The following is a 20,497-nucleotide window of genomic DNA, read 5'->3' on the forward strand; positions in this document are numbered from 1 at the left end:
AGTGAAACATGCTGGAGGCTGTTTGAGCTGCAAATCTGCCAGTGCTGTTGACAATATTGTCAGAATTGACAGGACTGGGATCCCGAACACACTACCAATGATGCAATGAAATTTTTTTTGAAGAAAAAAAAGCCCATAAAAAACTGACAGTCAAGAAATTTCCTACATATACTGATGAAATATCTTTAAAAACCCACTAAACTGCTCTTTTACCCCTACTGAAAAATCCAGCTTAAACCAGCCTAGGCTGGTTGGCTGGATTTAGCTGGTCGACCAGGCTGGTTTTAGAGGGATTTTGGCCATTTCCTGGCTGGTTTCCAGCCATTTCCAGCCTAGTCTTAGCTGGTCAGGCTGGGAGATGACCAGCTAAAACCAGCTTGACCAGCCTAGCCAGGCTGAAAGCCCAGCCAAAACCAGCTATGTCTAGCTTAAACCAGGCTGGACAAGCTGGTTTTAGCTGGATTTAGCTGGTCATTTTCCAGCCTGACCAGCTAAGACCAGGCTGGGAATGGATGGAAACCAGCCTGGAAATGGCCAAAACCCCTCTAAAACCAGCCTGTTCGACCAGCTAAAACCAGCCAACCAGCATAGGCTGGTTTAAGCTGGATTTTTCAGCAGGGACTACTGTAAAGATATTTTAACACCGTAACCCTATGGTCCTCAACCACTGGGCTGCACACTGGTACCGGTCTGTGGATCAGTTGGTACTTGGTCGCACAAGAAATCATTCATTATTTCTGTTTTATTTATTATCTGAGTCTGAACAATCCTATATTACAATAAAAAAGACAGAATTCTTTCGCTTACATCTCAGTCAGCTGAGCGGCCAAATTTAACGCACAAGCAGCAAAATAAGTAAGAAACAGACGTCTTTGGAAAGTTTCTTTTCTAAGGGTAGAATGAAGGAGCAACGAACTGCCTAAGGATGAATCCGCAATTCATTTGTTAACAAATCAGATGAATCCAGCATGTCTGCGCAAGAAGATCAACTGCTGGATATCACAAATGTTGGGGGACTTTTATTTTGCATATAACACATCTTTAGAGTTCATGAAAGCTCATAATGTACAATGGAGGTACACAGCGTGATGCACTCGCACCATCCAGACGCACCCAGTTGAATGAATCCCGTGAGCGCATTGCTTGTCGAATGACAAGAACGGACCAATCAGCTTCATACTTATGGAATATGCACATTTCGGTAGACTAATTATCTCAGACAGAACACCTAAACACCGCAGTGCTTTAGAACTTTTCTCCATAAATAAAACTTGTATAAGAGAGATAGCAATGTTTCATCAGTTTGTTCCTCAGAGAAAACAACTGATGGTCACCGAGCAACCTACGAACCACCGCCTCAATCAATCTCCACATGTAAAACGCGTTTTTGGGGCAAAAACCAAACCAAATACCACCAAAATGTCCACTACTTTAGAATTTAAGGGTCGACTTTACAAATATTGTCTAAAGTATGATAACGAAATATGTTAATATCCCTCAAAACATACACAACAACAGGGGGGCGCACTGGTGTGGTCATCTATGGAAACTGAATATAAACTGGTGGTCATGTTTGGTACTGCGGCCAAACAAAATCTCATGGAAAACTCGTTTTCATGCACTTTACTACTGTAATTCACATGTCAAAAATGTTTTGGAGGCTAAAAGCAAATCAAATACCACCAAAATGTCTACTACATGGAAACTATGCAAACTGAATGTCAACTGGTGGTCATGTTTGGTACTGTGGCCAAACAGAATCTTACTGAAAGTTCATTTTTAAGAGATCAGCTTCAAAATAGCAATATCATTTGTTCAGGTATTTCACTTCTGTCTATTTTAGGCAATAAAATGTTTTGTAACATGCTTATTTTATGTAATATAAAAAAAATAAGTTTATTTTTAAAGGAAAGCAAAGGCAAAACTTTTCACTTCAGCTACAATCTGACAAGTGTCTTCTTTAAAGTTGAGACCAAGCTTAAATATCTGCATCAAAAGATTCATTTAAGTTGAACGTGTCATTTTTACATCTATGTTCAAAAAGTGGGGCAGACAGGGTTAAAAAGGAATAAGCAGTGATCTTGAAATGTAGGAAATTGTACAACACAGGTTCATTGTAAAAACATGTGCTCGCCGAGTACATCAGCGGACTTTAGAAGCAGAGAGGAGTTGAACACAACATCAGCATTCGACTCTGGTGGAGAACGGTTTCAGAAAGCAGGTAAAACAAAAGGCAAAAAATAAAATAAACATGTAAATAACAGGGTGAGAATGTGGTAAGATCTGAAAATGTGGTAAAAATCTTTTTCTGGATTGCTTTTGAAAACACTATTGGTTGGGAATAGAGAAGGTGGTGGGTGGGTTAATCAGTGCCTTTGAAAACACTATCAGTTGGGTGTAGGAAAGGGAGTGGGTGGAGGGAATCGGTCAGTTGTTCGGTCAGTCAGTCAGTCAGTCGACAGCGGCCTCTAGTGAATTTACGTGAGAACAGCAGGCACAAATGGCACTTGCAAAAGAAGATTGAGATCTGAAACAGTGTACATAGCGCCCTCTGGTAGATTCATGAAAACAAAAACTGCAAAAATCGTAGCTCCTGGGATGTATTTTGCTATCTCCTGAAATGTATATAGGGGTACATATCAATAATGAGCCTGGGTTGAATTTGTAGGTTGTTCTCGAATTTTAATCTACACTGTATAGAAGTTTAATTTGCTGCTGCTTATTAATAGTAATTAATTTAGTATTTGGGTTTAGGTATTAGGTAGGATTGTAAATGTAGAAAATGATCATCCAGAATATGTTTTATAAGTACAGATAAACAACTCATATCTTAATAATAAGCAGGCAATAGGATAATAATTACTCCTGTGTCAATAAAAACCGAATGTTGTGTAAAAACAGCACAATTTATGAGAGATGTACATCATACAATAAGACCAATGATCGTGCACCTGCTTACTTTTACTTAATTCAGCACATCAGTTTTAACAGCCCTTTTACATCCATCATAAGTAAACACAGCACTCCCTTCACATATGGGATTTTCATATAGAAAGTAGTTTGCAGAAACAAAAATAAAAAATCAATATGAGCAGTCAGATGTGACATGGAGAGAGAAATGGAGTGGAAAAGGTGAAGTGGGAAGAGCTGAAAAGAGCAAAAAAAGCACAAATAAGCGAAACATATTACAGTGTGTGACAGTAAAACGCTCCTGACACCAAAGTCGCCAGTGTCCAGCACTGTAAAACAACTCTACACACACCACTTTGATGTGCTGAGCCCTGAGCTAACACTATCTCTCTCTCTCTCTCTCTCTCTCTCATACACACACACACACACACACACACACACACACACACACACACACACAATATGGGACAATAACCAGTTTCAAGGTTTACAGTAGTTTGTAAAAATCAAGGTTTTAAAACAGCTAACATTTTCTGTTATACTATTCCTACCACCTGACAAAAGTCTTGTCGCCTATCCAAGTTTTAGGAACAACAAATAATTACCTGACCTCTGGTTGATCATTTGGTGTCAGAAGTGGTTTTTATGAAAGGCAAAGCCTTGTAGATTTCATCAAGATTCGTTGGAATCATCTTCAACGCCTTCTCCATCTTACCCCAGACATGCTCAATAATGTTCATGTCTGGTGATTGGGCTGGCCAATCCTGGAGCACCTTGACCTTCTTTGCTTTCAGGAACTTTGATGTGGAGACTGAAGTATGAGAAGGAGCGCTATCCTGCTGAAGAATTTGCCCTCTCCTGTGGTTTGTAATGTAATGGGCAGCACAAATGTCTTGATACCGTCATCCACTCTGCAGATCTTTCGCACGCCCCCATACTGAATATAACCCCAAACCCTGATTTTTCCTTCACCAAACTTGACAGGTTTCTATGAGAATCTTGAGTCCATCCTGGTTCCAGTAGGTCTTCAGCAGTATTTGTGATGATTGGGATGCAGTTCAACAGACGATTCATAGGAAAAATCGACCTTCTGACACTTTTCCAAATAATCAACTAGAAAATGTGTTGCTTTTACAACATTCTTAAAAACATCTTCTTTTGAAACAACTAAAGAGCGAGTAAATAATGACAGAATTTTCTATTTTTGGGTGAACCATCCCTTTAACGTCTTTCCATCCTTCATCCAGACAGCACCTGGGCGAACGTCGATGCATTGTGCGAGCAACTTCTGTTTGTGTAAACACCGTCTGGGTCGAACCTGCGCTCGCCTTTTCATTTCTTTGCAAACCGTTTCTCTCTTTACGTTTCTCTGCTCCCATCGAAGGGAATATTTGGATCCATGAGTGTCTGGATGAAAAAGAAAAAAAAGCGCAGGTTTGTTTCCTCACAGCTTGTGTCTCTTATGGTTTCATCATTACAGGAGTGAGCGTCAAGCTAACGCCAGGCCATGCACGCTAATCTATATGCTAATGCCAAAACAGTGTCTGACAGCAGCCGGTGTGTGTCTGTAATCTCACGTGTAACTAAACAGCCTGTTTGTCTTTTAAAAGTGGACATGTTGTACAGAATTTCATGTTTTCCCTGAAGTCCACTAAGGGTTTCTGCACTGTAAATGAGTTTCTTCCATCCTTTCTCTGACCCTTACAACTAAACCGGTTGTACTTTTTGTTATATCTATAATATAAATATGAAATCAGCATTCATAGTCCATTTTCACTTCTGTAAAGCGAGCAGAACAGCATATTCAATTAAGGAAATAGTGCTTTCATCCATCTGGAACTGATGTGAATGGGTACAGTGTGTTTCAGATCAGGAATCAGAGCTGAATATAAATTCCCCCTCTCTGTGTTTTTGTGGCACTTTCCTAAAACGGCCATTATCGTTCACCCAGAAATGGAAAATTGCTGTTACTTTTACATTTAGTGGGCACTTTTTTATCCAAAGTGACTCACAGTTGAGGAGGCATTCAGCGATTCAACAAGAAGAGGCAATACACACAAGACATGCTAAGTATACAAAGTAGTGATGGGTCGTTCATGAACGATTCGTTCATTTTGAACGAATCTTCAATATGACTCTGGAACTTTGAGTCCTCTCAGGGAGTGATTCGTTCATCCGCGCGTGCGCACATTTGTGCAGGTATCGTTAATTTCAAGTCTTCATCACATTGGCAGAAGCCAATCATATGCGTTTAGAGCCGGAAAAAGTTTTGATCCGTTCATCTCTCGAGTCCTCTATCGGGTCTGAGTCACTCGTTCATCAAGAGCCAATCATACGCGTTTAGAGCCAGAAAAAGAATTGAACCGTTCATCTCTCGAGTCCTCGGGTTTGAGTCATTCTGTCACGTGATGAATGAACGATCATGGCTCCTATCGGCTTAGACTGTGCATTGATTAAGATTATATGTGACTGTCAGAGTAACGTGAACGAACCACTGACATTTGAAGACATGAAGAGGTGAGCTGAGCAAAGAGACAACAATGCCTTCATAGACAAAAGAGCAGGTCAACATTGAATTATTATTTTCCCCTTCTTATATTCTATTTATGACTTGTTTGTCGTGCAATTAACCTTTTGGGCTAGTTGTAGATGTGTTTGGAAGCAATTCGTAACATTTTAATAATATTTTGGCAAATTGAACCAAATGAACGAAATGACTCGAAAAAAGATTCGTTCATCTTGATGAACGAGACTCAAAGATCCGAGTCAGTAAAATGATCCGAACTTCCCATCACTAATACTAAGGAACTCTTAGGGTGCTTTTACACCTGCTTTATTTAGTTTGGTTGAATTGCACTAGAGTTCGTTTACCCTCTTGGTGCGGTTCGTTTGGGCAGGTGTGAATGTGGCAATCGCACTCGAGTGTGCACCAAAATTCAATTCAATTCACCTTTATTTGTATAGCGCTTTTACAATGTAAATTGTGTCAAAGCAGTTTCACGTAGAACATCATAGTAAATTGAAACAGTGTCATTTCAGTTTTCAGAGATTCATTTCAGTTCAGTTTAGCTTAGTTCAGTGTCGTTAATAGTCACTACTGAAAGTCCAAACACTGGAGAGCAAATCCATCGATGCGCAGCACTACAGATCCTGAACCATGCAAGCCAGTGGCGACAGCGGCGAGGAAAAAACTTCATCGATTGGCGAAAGCAAAGAATTAAAAAAAACCTTGAGAGAAACCAGGCTCAGTTGGGCACGACCATTTCTCCTATAGCCAAACGTCTTGTGCAGACCTGCAGTCTAGGCGCTGGAGGCTGGAGAATGCTGGACCTCAGCGAAGACTGGTCTGTCCCTGGAGCGTCACAGGAATCAGTCTCATTCTCTCCACTCCTCCATGACCACCACAGCGGCTGCTCAGGATACGGCCTGGTCCAGGATTGTGGAAACCTTGGGATCATCTCGTCGCTGGTCTTGAATCGAATCAGTGGCGCTGCATAGTCTGAGGGCCCCAGGATGAGCATTACCAGGTGTAAATAGAGATTAAAGAGAATAATTAGCATAGCTGCTGTTCATAGTTTATATAAACGAGATTCAGAAACCTGCGTGGAGCACATTCATGTATCATATCGCTAAGAGATGCACTCAGTGTATGCTTTAAATACAAAGATAGGTCTTTAATCTAGTTTTGAATTGCAGTGTGTCTGAGCCTCGGACATTATCAGGAAGGGGATTCTAGAGTTTGGGAGCCATAAATGAGAAGGCTCGACCTCCTTTACTCGACTTTGTTATTCTAGGTACTATCAAAAGCCCTGAGTTTTGAGGTCTTAAAGAGCGAGTTGGATTGTAGCGAGACAGAAGGTTGGTTAGATAAACAGGCGCCAGATTATTTAAAGCCTTATAGAAGGGGTGTCAAACTCAATTCCTGGAGGGCCGAAGCCCTGCACAGTTTAGTTCCAACCCTGCTCCAACACACTTACCTGTAGGTTTCAAACAAGCCTGAAGGACTCAATTAGTTTGATCAGGTGTGTTTAATTAGGGTTGGAAGTAAACTGTACAGAGCTGCGGCCCTTTTGGAACTGAGTTTGACACCTGTGCCTTATATGTAAGAAGCAATATTTTAAAATCAATACGAAACTTAACAGGCAGCCAATGTAAGGAGGATAAAATTGGAGTGATATGATCATATTTTCTAGATGCGGTAAGAACTTTGGCAGCTGCATTTTGCACTAACTGACGTTTGTTAATAGAGGATGCTGGGCAGCCAGCAAACAGAGCATTGCAGTAATCCAGCCTAGAAGTCATAAAAGCATGGACTAGCTTTTCTGCATCCGAGATGGATAGCATACTTCGTAACTTAGCAAAATTTCTCAGATGAAAGAAGGTAATTAGTCAAAATTTGAACCAAAAAGTATTCTAAAACAATTGATTCGTGGCTTATTTAAATAAATAGACAAATATTAGTGATCAATGATAATATATTCAAGCAAAATAAGCCACTAATATGTGCTAGAGAAGTAATAACAAACAGGAAATATGTGCGTTCCCTTATCTAAAGTGTTCCCAAAATATCTTCTGTTTCAAAGATCAACAGTGGGATTCCAGTGACACGAGGGTGAATAAATAATGACAGAATTCAGATTTCGGGATGGGTTTTGATCTCCAAATGATCTTCTAATTATGAAAAAGGGAAGCAGGCTTATCAGAGAGAGAGTGACTTTTGATGTCACGGAGGAGGTTTAGATTATAATAAGAATCAAAACATCCTATGAAGTCTTGAGTAAACAGCTCTATTAACAAGCATGACAGCAGCACTAATTGATCAGGAGGCAATTAATGCGGAGTTATTAAACGCCGTGTCGGAAAGCACAACAGCAAGGGACAGAAAATGAAACACGGACACAACACATTTCAATCACATTCCCTTTTGCGTTTGAGCAGTTCCAGTGTTACGGATGTGACATTTGCAAGTAAAATATCCTTTAGTTGTTGCTGTTGTTCTTATTATAAAACACGAGACTCCAAAAATTAAATTGTCCTGCCAATGGAGACAAGAAAATTGCAGAAATAAAATCCCATAATAGAAATGTGCCTCCTCCGACACGAGCTTAAGTATTAATCATGGATGCTTTTATAATTATAATGGTTTTATTAAATACTACTGAGCACAGCAGGTCCATCAAGCCGTCAGTGAGCGAGGTTAATGTCAATCATGAGCAACTTTGCAGATGAGTGACGTCAATCCCACGATTCCCTTCACCTCTGAATCACAAATATCGCTGAGGGGTCACTTTCAGTAACACGCGTTTCTGTCACATTGGCCAGGATCCTCGGGGAGCCTATTACCTTGAGAATAAATTGGAGCCAATTGTCTCCTGGATCTGAATCTGTTATTGAAGCGTCTGAGGTGGTGGTGAATTTCAAGGGCCAATAGTCTATTTTATTTATTTTCCACAGCTCATCGAGGTAGTCAAGAGCCCTTGTGCTAAAAACAGTATCAAGATTCTCTAATTGAGCGACTAAATGAGTTTCGAAATGAGCAAGTTTACAGGTCACGGACACAAAAGCTTCTGAACGACCTGTTTTTACGCTTGAAATTCCTACGGCTCTGAAACAGAAGCAAGCTGCATTTTAATGCTTGCGTTTCCATCGTTCCTAAGCCATACTTTTTTTTAATTCTTTCTTGAAACCTACACTGTAAAAAATAAATCCGTAAAATTTACGGTAAAAAAACGGCAGCTGTGGTTGCCAGTACTTTACCGTTAAAAACATGGTACAAACCGTAAAAGTATTTTTCATTTTTACGGTAAATTACCGTATTTTATTAATTTATAGAGGTAATATGTCTGTATTTTGAATGATCAACATCTACACATGTTTTGTTTCACAGTTAGTAACGTTAGCACACCCACATGAAGAAGGTGGTGATGAAGTTACAAGATGAGCCAATGCTCATCACAATCAACATTTCCCACAAGCAGAAAAGAGTATCAGCATATAGAAAGTGCTCAGTGTCATTCACAGCTACTAAGCACCAGTATGGTAACACGCATAAAATTAAAGTCATGAAATAAACATTGTTTATCAACATTAGATGTAACATAAATCTCTAATATACATAACTGATGGGGAAACAACTACAAAGATCCGTATCAATGTCAACCAAATGCATCAAAAGTGATGTGCCATGCAGGGAATTCTGGGAAAGTCAATTTACGGTTATTCGCCGTATATATTAAGGAAACATATCGTTAACCAGGTTACAGATTTGTACTGTAGCATTTGTACAGTTTTTAACCGGTGAAATCACGGCCATTTTTACAGTGTAGTTAACACAAGTTCAATATATTGTCATGATTTATTCTATAATGCACTCTAAAATATATTCATTGCTGCTAGTTCAAACGACATATTTCAAAATGAGTTGAAACACAATTCTTGAGATTTTTTTTTTGGAGACAACTTAATTGATTTATGTTCAATCTATTTAATTGTGCCAAGTTAACTTAATCGATTTGAGTTGGGACAACATGAATGAATATTGTGGAACCCTGCATTTTTTACAGTGTGTTCGCAAGATCAGTAATAAATAAAGCTGTCAATCATAATCTAAAGTCTTCTTCTTCTTTGGCCTTAGTCCTGTATAGTTGCGTGGTCGGCTCTGTGGAACAAGTCCTCCATTTAGACTTGTCCTAGAGCTGCACGATTCTGGCTAAAATGAGAATCGTGATTTTTTTTTTGCTTAAAATAAAGATCACGATTTTCTCACGATTCTGTATGTAAAATAAAGGTATGGTAAAAACAAACATATGGCAAAACATCGATAATAATATTATTGGTTTCTATAAATAATTCTATTCTACTTATAATTCTGGTGTTGAATTATTATGTTTGAGATATATGCTTGCAATCTGTCATATTAGACAATTTTATTCACTGGTAAAATCAGACATTTGCCATTATCAGATTATATTCAACAATATATAGGCTAGAGTAGTTATACTGACATTGTAAACATTTATTTTCATGCACAACTGTGGGTTGACTATGAAAGAAAAAACATTTCAAATGCTTGCCGTAATCATAATGCGATATGATCATTTAAATGAAGTGCACGCTTTTGGTTTCATTTTGACTGCTGAGTGCTTGTTCATACTTCGCGCGCGGCTCCCAAACAATCAGTCTGTGCCACAAACTGAATATTATTTACAGCTGTATTACCTGTTACTCGCAACATATGCAGGTTCTGTTCTGTAAAGTAGACGCGCGCATGTCTATCATTAAGTAGAGCGCGCCCTCTCTATAACAGCTCACGGTCAGCAGCTTACGTCACGTGTGATTTTCCCGGCCGCAAAAACATCACTTTATGAAGACAAAAATGACATTTTTTGGTGAATTATACCTTATAAATACAGTATGTGAATTATCCAACATCATTTGGAGGTGTCACTGTCACTGAGCAACGTGTGTGAAACAATAAAAAGACTCGTGCAGCCGCCTTTTCTTCTCTCCTGAACTTGAAAATATGATTGACAGAATCATAGAAATGCTGGATTAAGATCGTCTAGGGGGTCGAATCGAGATCGCTATCTTTTAACGATTAATTGTGCAGCTCTAACTTGTCCATATGATAACGACTTTTTTTACACCTTCCGGCCGGCCTGTCACCCTCATACACTCATACAATACGGAAAATTTAGCCTACCCAATTCACCTGCAGCTTGTCTTTGGACTGTGGGGGAAACCTAAGCCAGAGCACACCCAAGCGAACGCAGGGAGAACATGCAAACTCCTCACAGAAATGCCAACTGAGCTGAGGTTCGAACCAGCGGCCCAGCGACCTTCTTGCTGTTAGGTGACAGCACTACCTACTGCATAAACAAGGAATTCTGCTTTTACCCCATACATCTTGCTAATTTTTCACAGCCGCATGTATCAAACAGTCTAAATGTGTTAATCCATTATAAAAGTACTCAACAAATAAATACAGAAATTATTATCGCTGGTTCGAGTCTCGGCTGAATCAGTTGGCATTTCTATGAGGAGTTTGCATGTTCTCCCTGTGTTGGCGTGGGTTTCCTCCGGGTGCTCTGTTGTCCCCTTACACATATAGGGGAACTGAATAAACTGAATTGGCTTTAGTATATAAATGTGAATGCAAGAGTGTATGGGTGTTTCCCAGTGATGGGTTGCAGCTGGAAGGGCATTTGCTGCGTAAAACAAATTCTGGATAAGTTGGCGGTTCATTCCGCTGTGGCAACCCCAGATTAACAAAGGGACTAAGCTGAAAAGAAGATGAATAAATGACTTTTATATTTAGCTAAATGCTCTTCAGCAGTTAATGGACATTTAATGGATTTCCTGAGGCAAAAGTAATGTTTCATGCAGGCAACACTGTGTGTAAACTCTGTTTGGTTTTAAGCGTACTTTTCAAAGATATTTATAATAATGATTATATAGACGAGCGAAGCAGTGGCGCAGTAGGTAGTGCTGTCGCCTCACAGCAAGAAGGTTGCTGGTTCGATCCTCGGATCAGATGACGTTTCTGTGTGGAGGGGTGTCCAAACTTTTTGGGTCGAGGGCTAGTTGCAAAAAAAATAAACGTTGTCCCGGGCCAGATTTTACATACATCACACAGACACGCATATATATATGTGTGTGTGTGTGTGTGTGTATTATGGAATTATTTTAATTATTTCAACTGTGTTTCTAGAAAGACTTACGTTTTTAAAATCTTGAATCTTCTCTGGGCATATTACAGTTGCAACACTCATGATCAGACACTCCTATATAAATTCTTCTTCAGTGAAGGGTTTTCTCTGCATAACTAGCCAGCAGAGAATTTTCTTGCACTTTATAAGCATGAAAGAACTGCTGTTGTTGAGCTGATAGAGCAGCTGCTAATTGTTTAACTTTTTGATCTCGTTCGGCACCAGTGTAAAAGCTGAAGGCCTGATGTTTTGTTTCATAATGTCTTTTAATATTATATTCCTTCATTACTGCAACTGATTCCTGGCAAATTAAACAGACACATATTCCGCTGACCTCTGTGAAGAAATATTCTTTGCCCCAACGTGACTGAAATTTCCTGCTCTCACTGTTGATTTTCCTTTTTCTTGGTTGTGCCATGGCTCGCAAAATGTGATTATCAATTGTTTCCTTCAGTTTGTTCCAATGACTGTAAAAAATATGGACGACGCGACAGCCCCTTTTCCCATTGAACGCCTTAAGGGAAAAACGCCTGCTTGACGGGCACAAACTGTCGCAAAAGACTGCTGAAATTGGAGCCTTGACATGCGCAGAGGACTGTCTGATGGAGAGGAGGAGCCGCGAAAATGAGCTCGAGTCGAGCTTCCAACCAAACGCTTTATGTAAAATAAACCACGCCTCCCGAACTTTTCAGCATGCGTTTGCTGGCTTATTAACACAAATGGATGTAATAACGTTAACAAATATGAGGGTTTTTTATATATTCAATCGCGCCAGCTCCGGGCCGCAGCGCCTAACATACTCGCGGCGTCGCAGGCTGATTCCGGCTCGCATGCAGCAGCGCCGGCTCGCTCGGCCGCCGCATCTGGCTCGATTGACTCGGGTTGGAATCGGGCAGTGAGTCCAGGCATCCGGAGTAGGTCCAGCAGAGGTAGTGAGTCTCCGGCAGGCGAGAATTTAGCCGGAACTAGCCCGAGTGTATTTTGCTATCTGGGTGGTTAGGCGTGTATCAGCAAACTAATAAAGCCCGAAAAAAGCCCTGAACTTAGCGAATAAACAGTGTTCCACCAGATCATGTATGTCAGAAACTATAGTTTACTGCTGAACTCATTTAGTCATGGTAAAATAACGCAGAAATCGAATAATAACACTTCAGTCTCCTGCCGAAGCTCAGACGCGCTGCTTTGAGAAACTGTCAATCACAGCTGTCAATCACGATGACACGCCCAGCATTAAACTACTGCTAAAAACAAACTGTTTACAAAAATGAAGATCTGCACCTATTGCAGCACAATAACCAGTGCCTTAATCGACCAGAACCATCTTTCGGGACATTTTATTGCAAGTGTAATTAGTTTTTTTATTTGGGCTCAAGTCTCCTTCATTAACACGGAGGAGGCGGGCTTTATGACTTGTACTGCAGCCAGCCCCCAGGGGGCGATCTAACGGCCGAGACCTTCACTCAAACGCAGGCTTGCGGCACACTTGGTTTGTTCGGTTCGTTTTACTTCATAACAGGAACTGCTGCCTATATGAAGGAATGTCATAGCGACACCCGGTGGTTATTTATTGAATTACGTTCATTTTTGTATAGCAGGCCAGATTCTGTTAATATTTATAAAAAGCCTTGCGGGCCGCCACAAAACTGATTGCGGGCCGCAGATGGCCCGTGGGCCATAGTTTGAACACCCCTGGTCTAGAAGAATTAAAATGAATGTTTTTTTTTTTTTTTAATGGACTGCTTTAAAAGAGCAAATGCAACGCTTAAAAACAGTTATCACCAGTCTTTAAGAAAAACAGACTTTTAAGACTAGGCCTACAAAACTGCCATCACTGCAAAGCTGTGTTAGATTTATTTCCAGGGAATGCGTGAACCGATAAAAGCGCTGTCCTAACCCCAATATGCCATTGTCACCGATCACATAAATCATCACTGTGTTTTCATGAATGATCTTTCTCCAGTGTGCGCACGCAGCACATCAAACCGGCTGGAAAAATCCTGTTTTCCATGACACACGATGGGTTAGGATGATTTGTCTTTATTCAATCTGAATGCAGCTAAAAAAAAAAAATCATGAAGCGTTTAATTTCAGCTCAACATATCCCCTGTGCATGAAACTGAGCTCTCGCCACCAGAGACAGAAGCTGGAGGGAAAGAAAAACTCTCATTAAATATTGAACACGAGTGATGCTTCAAATGACAGACAGCCGTCTGGAAGGTGACAGGAACTCGACTGGGAATGGAGGAGTGATGCTGCAAAACTCGTACAGTCACTTCCTGCCGCACTGCTCTCTCTCTAATGATCATTCTGTTTGTTCTCACCTCTGACTGTCAGCAATTTTCTCCCGTGTGCCGCAGAGAGAGAGAGAGAGAGAGAGAGAGAGAGATTTTCTCTCCTGAAAAAAAGTAATTAAAAGAGGTGTCCTCTTCTTATCTCATTAACTCTGGGTGCAAATTCTTTTTTTAATCTCTCAGAAAATTTTTCCTGTGTATCGCTGTTTGAAGAGGACAAAATCAGATATGCATTATAATGAGGAGTTATTATTAAGAGAGAAATCTCTGTGAGGCCACAGCAACTTTTGTGAAATTTTACTTGTACTAAACAATATGATGTTTAAAGGGCCATACCCCCCCCCCCCCCCCCCTGTCTCAGCAGGGTGTTTTCACACCTCTACTTTGAAAAAGGTCAGGAGAGTGGGTGAGTCCAGCTCTGTTTAGGTGGGAGTGTCTAACAGCGAAGGAGGAAAGGGTTTGCATGAAAAGGGGAGTTTCAGTTCGTGCATTACATCCGACACAGATGCAGGGGCTATAGACAGTGATTCAGAGAGCAACATTTACAGCAGATCTGAGAGCTGTGTGAAAGAGGATAATTTTTTAGTCCATAATATTGTAATGATATTACTGTAAACTTAGTAATTAAATTATTTTGACTATGGTATGTGTTTAAAAGCTGAAAGAGTAGTGCTGACGATACTACATTGATCACAAACTCACCAAATCTGTAGACAGAACAATCAACACCAACTGGAACCGCATCTTTTTTAAAAGGAGCAAAGCCGGATTTCACCATTTCCAGATTTGAAAGGTCTCGGTTAAAAAAATGCTCCTCATAAACATATTTCGTATCTGTGCTCTCATCGCAGGGAAATGGAAACAAAACCTTTGTTGAGGCACATTTAGTCAGAATTATTGGCTCCCACTTGAATTTCTTTTTCTTTTTTAAATGTTTCCCAAATATGTTTAACAGAGCAAGGAAATTTTCACAGTATGTCTGATAATATTTTTTCCTCTGGAGAAAGTCTTATTTGTTTTATTTCGGCTAGAATAAAAGCAGTTATTAATTTTTAAACCCCATTTTAAGGAAACAATTATTAGCCCCTTTAAGCTATTTTTATTTTCGATAGTCTACAGAACAAACCATCATTATACAATAACTTGCCTAAACCTGCCTAGTTAACCTAATTAACCTAGTTAAGCCTTCAAATGTCACTTTATGCTGTATAGAAGTGTGTTGAAGAATATCTTGTTTATTCAAAATATTATGTACTGTCATCATGGCAAAGATAAAATAAATCAGTTAATAGAAATGAGTTATTAAAACTATTATGATCAGAAATGTGTTGAAAAAAAATCTTCTCTCCGTTAAACAGAAATTGGAGAAAAAATTAACAGGGGAGATAATAATTCAGGGGGGCTAATAATTGTGACTTCAACCGTATGTACAGTTAAAGCCAGAACTTTACATAGACTCTAAAAAAGGAACATAACCATTTAAAAAAATTGTCTGATGGTAACTCATACTAAACCTTTACTATTTCAGGTCCAATAGGATTACCTAAATGATTTACATTTGCTAAATGCCAGAATATTAAGAGAATTTTTTTAAATAAATTTTTTATTTTAATTGTTAAGTAATTTCTAGGCAGTCAAAAGTTTACACATATTTCCTTGGTATTTTTTTAACTTTGCTTTTAAACTGTATAACTTTGGTAAGACATTTATGGTATCCTTTCACAAGCTTCTCACAATATTTTGCAGGACCTTTGGTCCATTCCTCCTGACAGAATTGCTGTAACTGAGTCAGAATTGTTGGCTGTCTTGCTCGCACAAGTTTTTTCAACTCTGCCCACAAGTTTTCTATAGGATTGAGTTCAGGGCTTTGTGATGGCCACTCCAAAACATTCACTATGTTGTCCTTAAAGCACATTTACCTAATTTGGCAGTATGCTTAGGGTCATGGTCTGTTTGGAAGACCCATTTGTGGACAAGTTTTAATTTCCTGGCTGATGTCTTGAGATGTTGCTTCAGTATTTCTACACAATGTTCTTTCTTCATGATGCCATCTATGCTGTGAAGTGGGCCAGTCCCTCCTGCAGCAAAACAGTTTTACAACATGATGCTGCCGCCCTTATACTTCACAGTTGGGATGGTGTTTCTAGGTTTGTAAGCTTTCCCCTTTGTCCTCCAAATGTAACACTGGTCATTATGGCCAAACAATTTAATCTTAGTTCCATCAGACCACAGGACATGTCTCCAAAAAGTTTTTTTTTCCAGTGTAATTTAGCAAATTGTAATCTGGCTTTTTTTTTTTGTTGTTGACTTTGGATTTTCCCATGCTGTCACACAATTCTACTATTCTACAGTTGCGCCTCCAATTAACTCAAATGTTGTCCATTAGCCAATCAGAAACTTCCAAAACCTTGACACCATCATCTGAGCTTTTTCAGAGGCAGAATAATCTTATTGTATGTAAACTTGACTTTCAAGAAAAGTTATAACAATTTCTCAAAAGATATCTTTCTCATCATTCTGCTATTAAGCAAAACAGAAACACATTTGATAATCCTAACTTACTTAAAAAAGAAAAAGTTTAGTCACATTAACATCTGACTTTTTTTTTTAAATGCTTATGCGCCTTTGTATATAGTGTATGTAGACTTTAAGTTTCAATTGTATATACAAAAAGGGGTACAAAAAACGGTTGTACTATGAAACTGACACATTAGCCAATTTAGTGTTGAAGGTTTCATGGCAATTTTTTTTTTTTTTGCACATTCCACCGGTAAGAGCATAGTGTGAAGGTTTAATTAGCAGAGAAATAGCACAGTCTTGCTTAAAATATTGCAATGCACACTACCTAATGGGTGACATATCAGCGTTCAAAAGATGACAAATTGTTGCTGCTAATCTTAATGATGTATCAAGAGCCACAGTATCCAAGCTAATGTTAGCTAATATTAGCAACAGGAGTAATTGAGGACATAAGAAAAAGCTGTCTGAAAGGGATCTCTGAGTGCTAACCCCGATTGTATCTGAAAAAATAAACAACATGGGACCAGAGCTGCCCGATTCACTGCAGAATTAAATGTGCACCTCAACTCTCCTGTTACAAGCAAAACTGTTGGTTGGAAGCGCCAAGTGGTCAATATATATAGTCGGACTGCTATAGTCACTCGTGCCAGTGCCAAATATTGGTTTCAATAGTGCCAGAAGTGAAAATCTTGAGCTGTGAACAAATTGAAACATGTTTCACCTTCACGGTCTTTCCCACATGTGAGAGAGTTACGGTGTGGAGAAGCCACAATGAAGCATGCACAGAATAAAGCATGGGGGTGGATCAGTGATGGTTTGGGCTGCAATATCATGGGCTTCCCAAGGCCCAATACTTGTGCTGGACGGGCATGTCACTGCCAGTGACTACCGGACCATTCTGGAGGACCATGTGCACCCTATGTGTCAAACAGGGTATCCTAAAGGTACATTTACCTTTAGGTACATAGGTTTATGAAGATAAAAAGTGAAGTTGAACATCTCCCATGGCCTGCACAGTCACCTGATCTAACTGTCATTGAGCCACTTCAGGGTGTTTTGGAGGAACCAGTCAGGAAACGTTTTTCTCCCCCATTAGAGCTTGGTTTTTGGTGCTTAGAGGCTAATAAAAATGTAAAGCTAACGCTCCTGGTGTTGAAACACTTTCCTAATGTACAACCCAGGGTGGAATACAAGACATTCACCGGCTGATAATGTCCCTGAACAGAGTAAACACAACAGCAAAACATGCCTCTGATTGTTTGCCAATTTCTGCTAGTGGTAATTTGCTATAACAGCCGGCTGGATATATAAATATTGCTGTTTATTACACGACTGCTTGCCACATAAGAAAGTAATTACACAGGAAATATCGATTTGAGCCGAAATATATTATTACCTCATTAAAGGGTTCTGCAAAGAAAAACAATTCCTAGCAAGCAGCTCTAAACAAACAAGACCAAACAAGACACATTCAGGTGAAAAATTACAGCCGTATTGCTTATTGCACAGCTTTTCAGCAGGTAAATGAAGACAGCAACATGAAATATTGATTTCAGAAGAAACTGTTTTAAAACATTACTTTTTTTATTACCCCTCAGTCCACTACTATGTAGGAACAAATAATTCTAACAACATCACAAACACATCAACAACAAAGGCCTAATAATGAAGTCCAACTGAAATTAAATGTATGCTTTTCTGGCCTTAAAGGGACAGTTCATGCAAAAATGAAAATTTTCTCACCTTTTACTCACCCTCAGGTTTCAGAGTTAAACACAAAAGAAGATATTTTGAAGGTTTGAAACCTGTAACCACTGATTTCCATCATAGAAATAGCAAGTCAATGGCTTTCAACATTTTTCAGAATAACTTATTTTGTATTCAACAGAAAAAAACAAGTGATGGGTGTTTAAATGATGACAGAATTTTCAGTTTTTAGGTGAACTATCCCTTTAATATCTCTTAGCTATGCTCAAAAATGACCAAATTTATATTTTAAATATTGTAACTAGGGCTTGACATTAACTTTTCTAATTAACACCCACTGTGGCTAGAAGATTCCTAACATTACTAGCCACATGCCATTTTCACCAGCCACACTTTTGTTGTTGGGAAAATATATTTTATATAAATAAATGTGACTTTGACATGCTAAAATTAACTTAATTTGTTTTCCACTTGCTCCTTAATCATTTCAAGCAGTTATCGCCCGATAACGATTACCTTAAAAATAGCATTTATAGGCCAATTAACGATAATTTTAATAATACCATTTATCGGCCGATAATGATAAACTTAAAAATAGAATTCATCAGCCAATAACGATAACCTTAAAAATAGCATTTATCGGCCGATAACGATGACCTTAAAAATACAATTTATTGGCCAAAAACGATAACCATAAAAATAACATTTATCGGCCGATAACGATAAACTTCAGAAATAGCATTTATCGGCAAATAACAATAACCTTAAAAATATTATTTATCGGCCGATAACGATAACCTTAAAAACAGCATTTATCGGCTGATAACGATAACCTTAAAAATACAATTTATTGGCCAAAAACGATAACCATAAAAATAACACTTATCGGCCGATAACGATAAACTTCAGAAATAGCATTTATCGGCCGATAACGATAACCTTAAAAATAACATTTATCGGCTGATAACGATAACCTTAAAAATAGCATTTATCAGCCAATAACGATAACCTTAAAAATAGCATTTATTGCCTGATAATGATAACCTTAAAATAGCTTTTATCAGCCAATACAATAATCTTAAAAATAGCATTTACCGGGCAATAACGATAACCTTAAAAATAGCATCTATCGGCTACTAACGATAACCTTAAAAATAGCATTTATCGGCCAATAACGATAACCTTAAAAATAACATTTATCGGCCAATAACGATAACCTTAAAAATAACATTTATCGGCCAATAACGATAACCTTAAAAATAACATTTATCGGCCAATAACGATATGGCCGCCGATACATTGTGCATCCCTAATTTTATTTGTACTTCTGTAGTTTAACCTCTGCAGAAAACCATGTTGCAATGTAACAGAAACGTCACATTTTTGTTCTCTCACCTTAGTAGGGGTCTTATTGCTGGTGGGCAGCCTCCTGGCGGCCATGCCAACCAGAGCACAAGTGAAGGCGGAGGACAGGAGTATGACGGAGAACACCAGCACCCAGGGGAGAGAGCAGAGGTAGCAGGGCCCGCCGGCCGAGGTGCAGACCAGCACATGGAGGGCAGAGCCGAACAGACACAGCAGGTAGAAGGGCAGAGAGAGCAGAGACGATGCCAACGGGACATCCACCACCGCGTCCCTGCTCAACGCCTCCGGCATGGCCAACAACAGCAGGAACAACACCTGGAGAAGCAGAGAACGATTTAATTACACACACTAGAGACTTAAAAATATATCACGATATTTTTTTGGTATTTATTGAGATAATGATAAAACATAAATCATAAATAACAAGTATTAGTAACACACAAAAGTACTGCATTTTTTGAAATAAGTATTTATTTTCTTTATAAATACAGTTGAAGTCAAAAATATTAGCCTTCCTGTGAACATTTTTTTGGTTTTTTTAGATATTTCCTAAGTGATGTTAAACAGAGCAAGGAATATTTCACAGTATTTCCTGTAATATTTATTTCATTCTAAGACTGAAAGAAAAGCAAACAATTTTAAGATCAATATTATTAGCACTTATGAGAGTTGTCAATTTTTCAATTGTTTATTATGCCTAATTATCATAATAACCTAGTTAAGTCTTTAAATTCCTCTATATATGCTTTCTCCTATTATTTTTCTATTTTTAAGCTCCTGGATACCTACTATTCAACGGAGCTCAACACACTGAACCGGCTTATCAAGCTTTTCAGGATCATAAATACACAAGCTGATGTTCTGAAGCAGGTTATAAACTTTGCAGGACCCCAAGAACAGAGTTCAAGACTTCTGAAATAGTGTAGTGATCACACACTGTAATGTTGTTTGATTCATTCATGATTGATTCATGGCGCTCTTCTTCATAAACTTCAC

At 38.9% G+C, this 20,497-nt stretch overlaps 1 protein-coding gene across 7 annotated transcripts in view; it reads right to left on the bottom strand.

Moving 5' to 3' along the window:
- Window positions 1-20,497, bottom strand: part of pigg (phosphatidylinositol glycan anchor biosynthesis class G (EMM blood group)) — a 218,338-nt gene that overhangs the window by 95,139 nt on the left and 102,702 nt on the right. For 4 of the 7 annotated variants that reach the window (XM_073922448.1, XM_005173072.6, XM_068213288.2 and 1 more), the window contains exon 8: window positions 19,532-19,816. In XM_073922448.1, coding sequence (XP_073778549.1) covers window positions 19,532-19,816 — 285 coding nt within the window. Of the gene's footprint in view, window positions 1-16,167; window positions 19,817-20,497 lie in introns of those variants that run through there. The other 3 variants (XR_012390142.1, XM_073922450.1, XR_012390141.1) reach the window with 3 other exon arrangements.

Source organism: Danio rerio, chromosome 14, assembly GCF_049306965.1.
Source record: "Danio rerio strain Tuebingen ecotype United States chromosome 14, GRCz12tu, whole genome shotgun sequence".
NCBI lineage: Eukaryota > Metazoa > Chordata > Actinopteri > Cypriniformes > Danionidae > Danio > Danio rerio.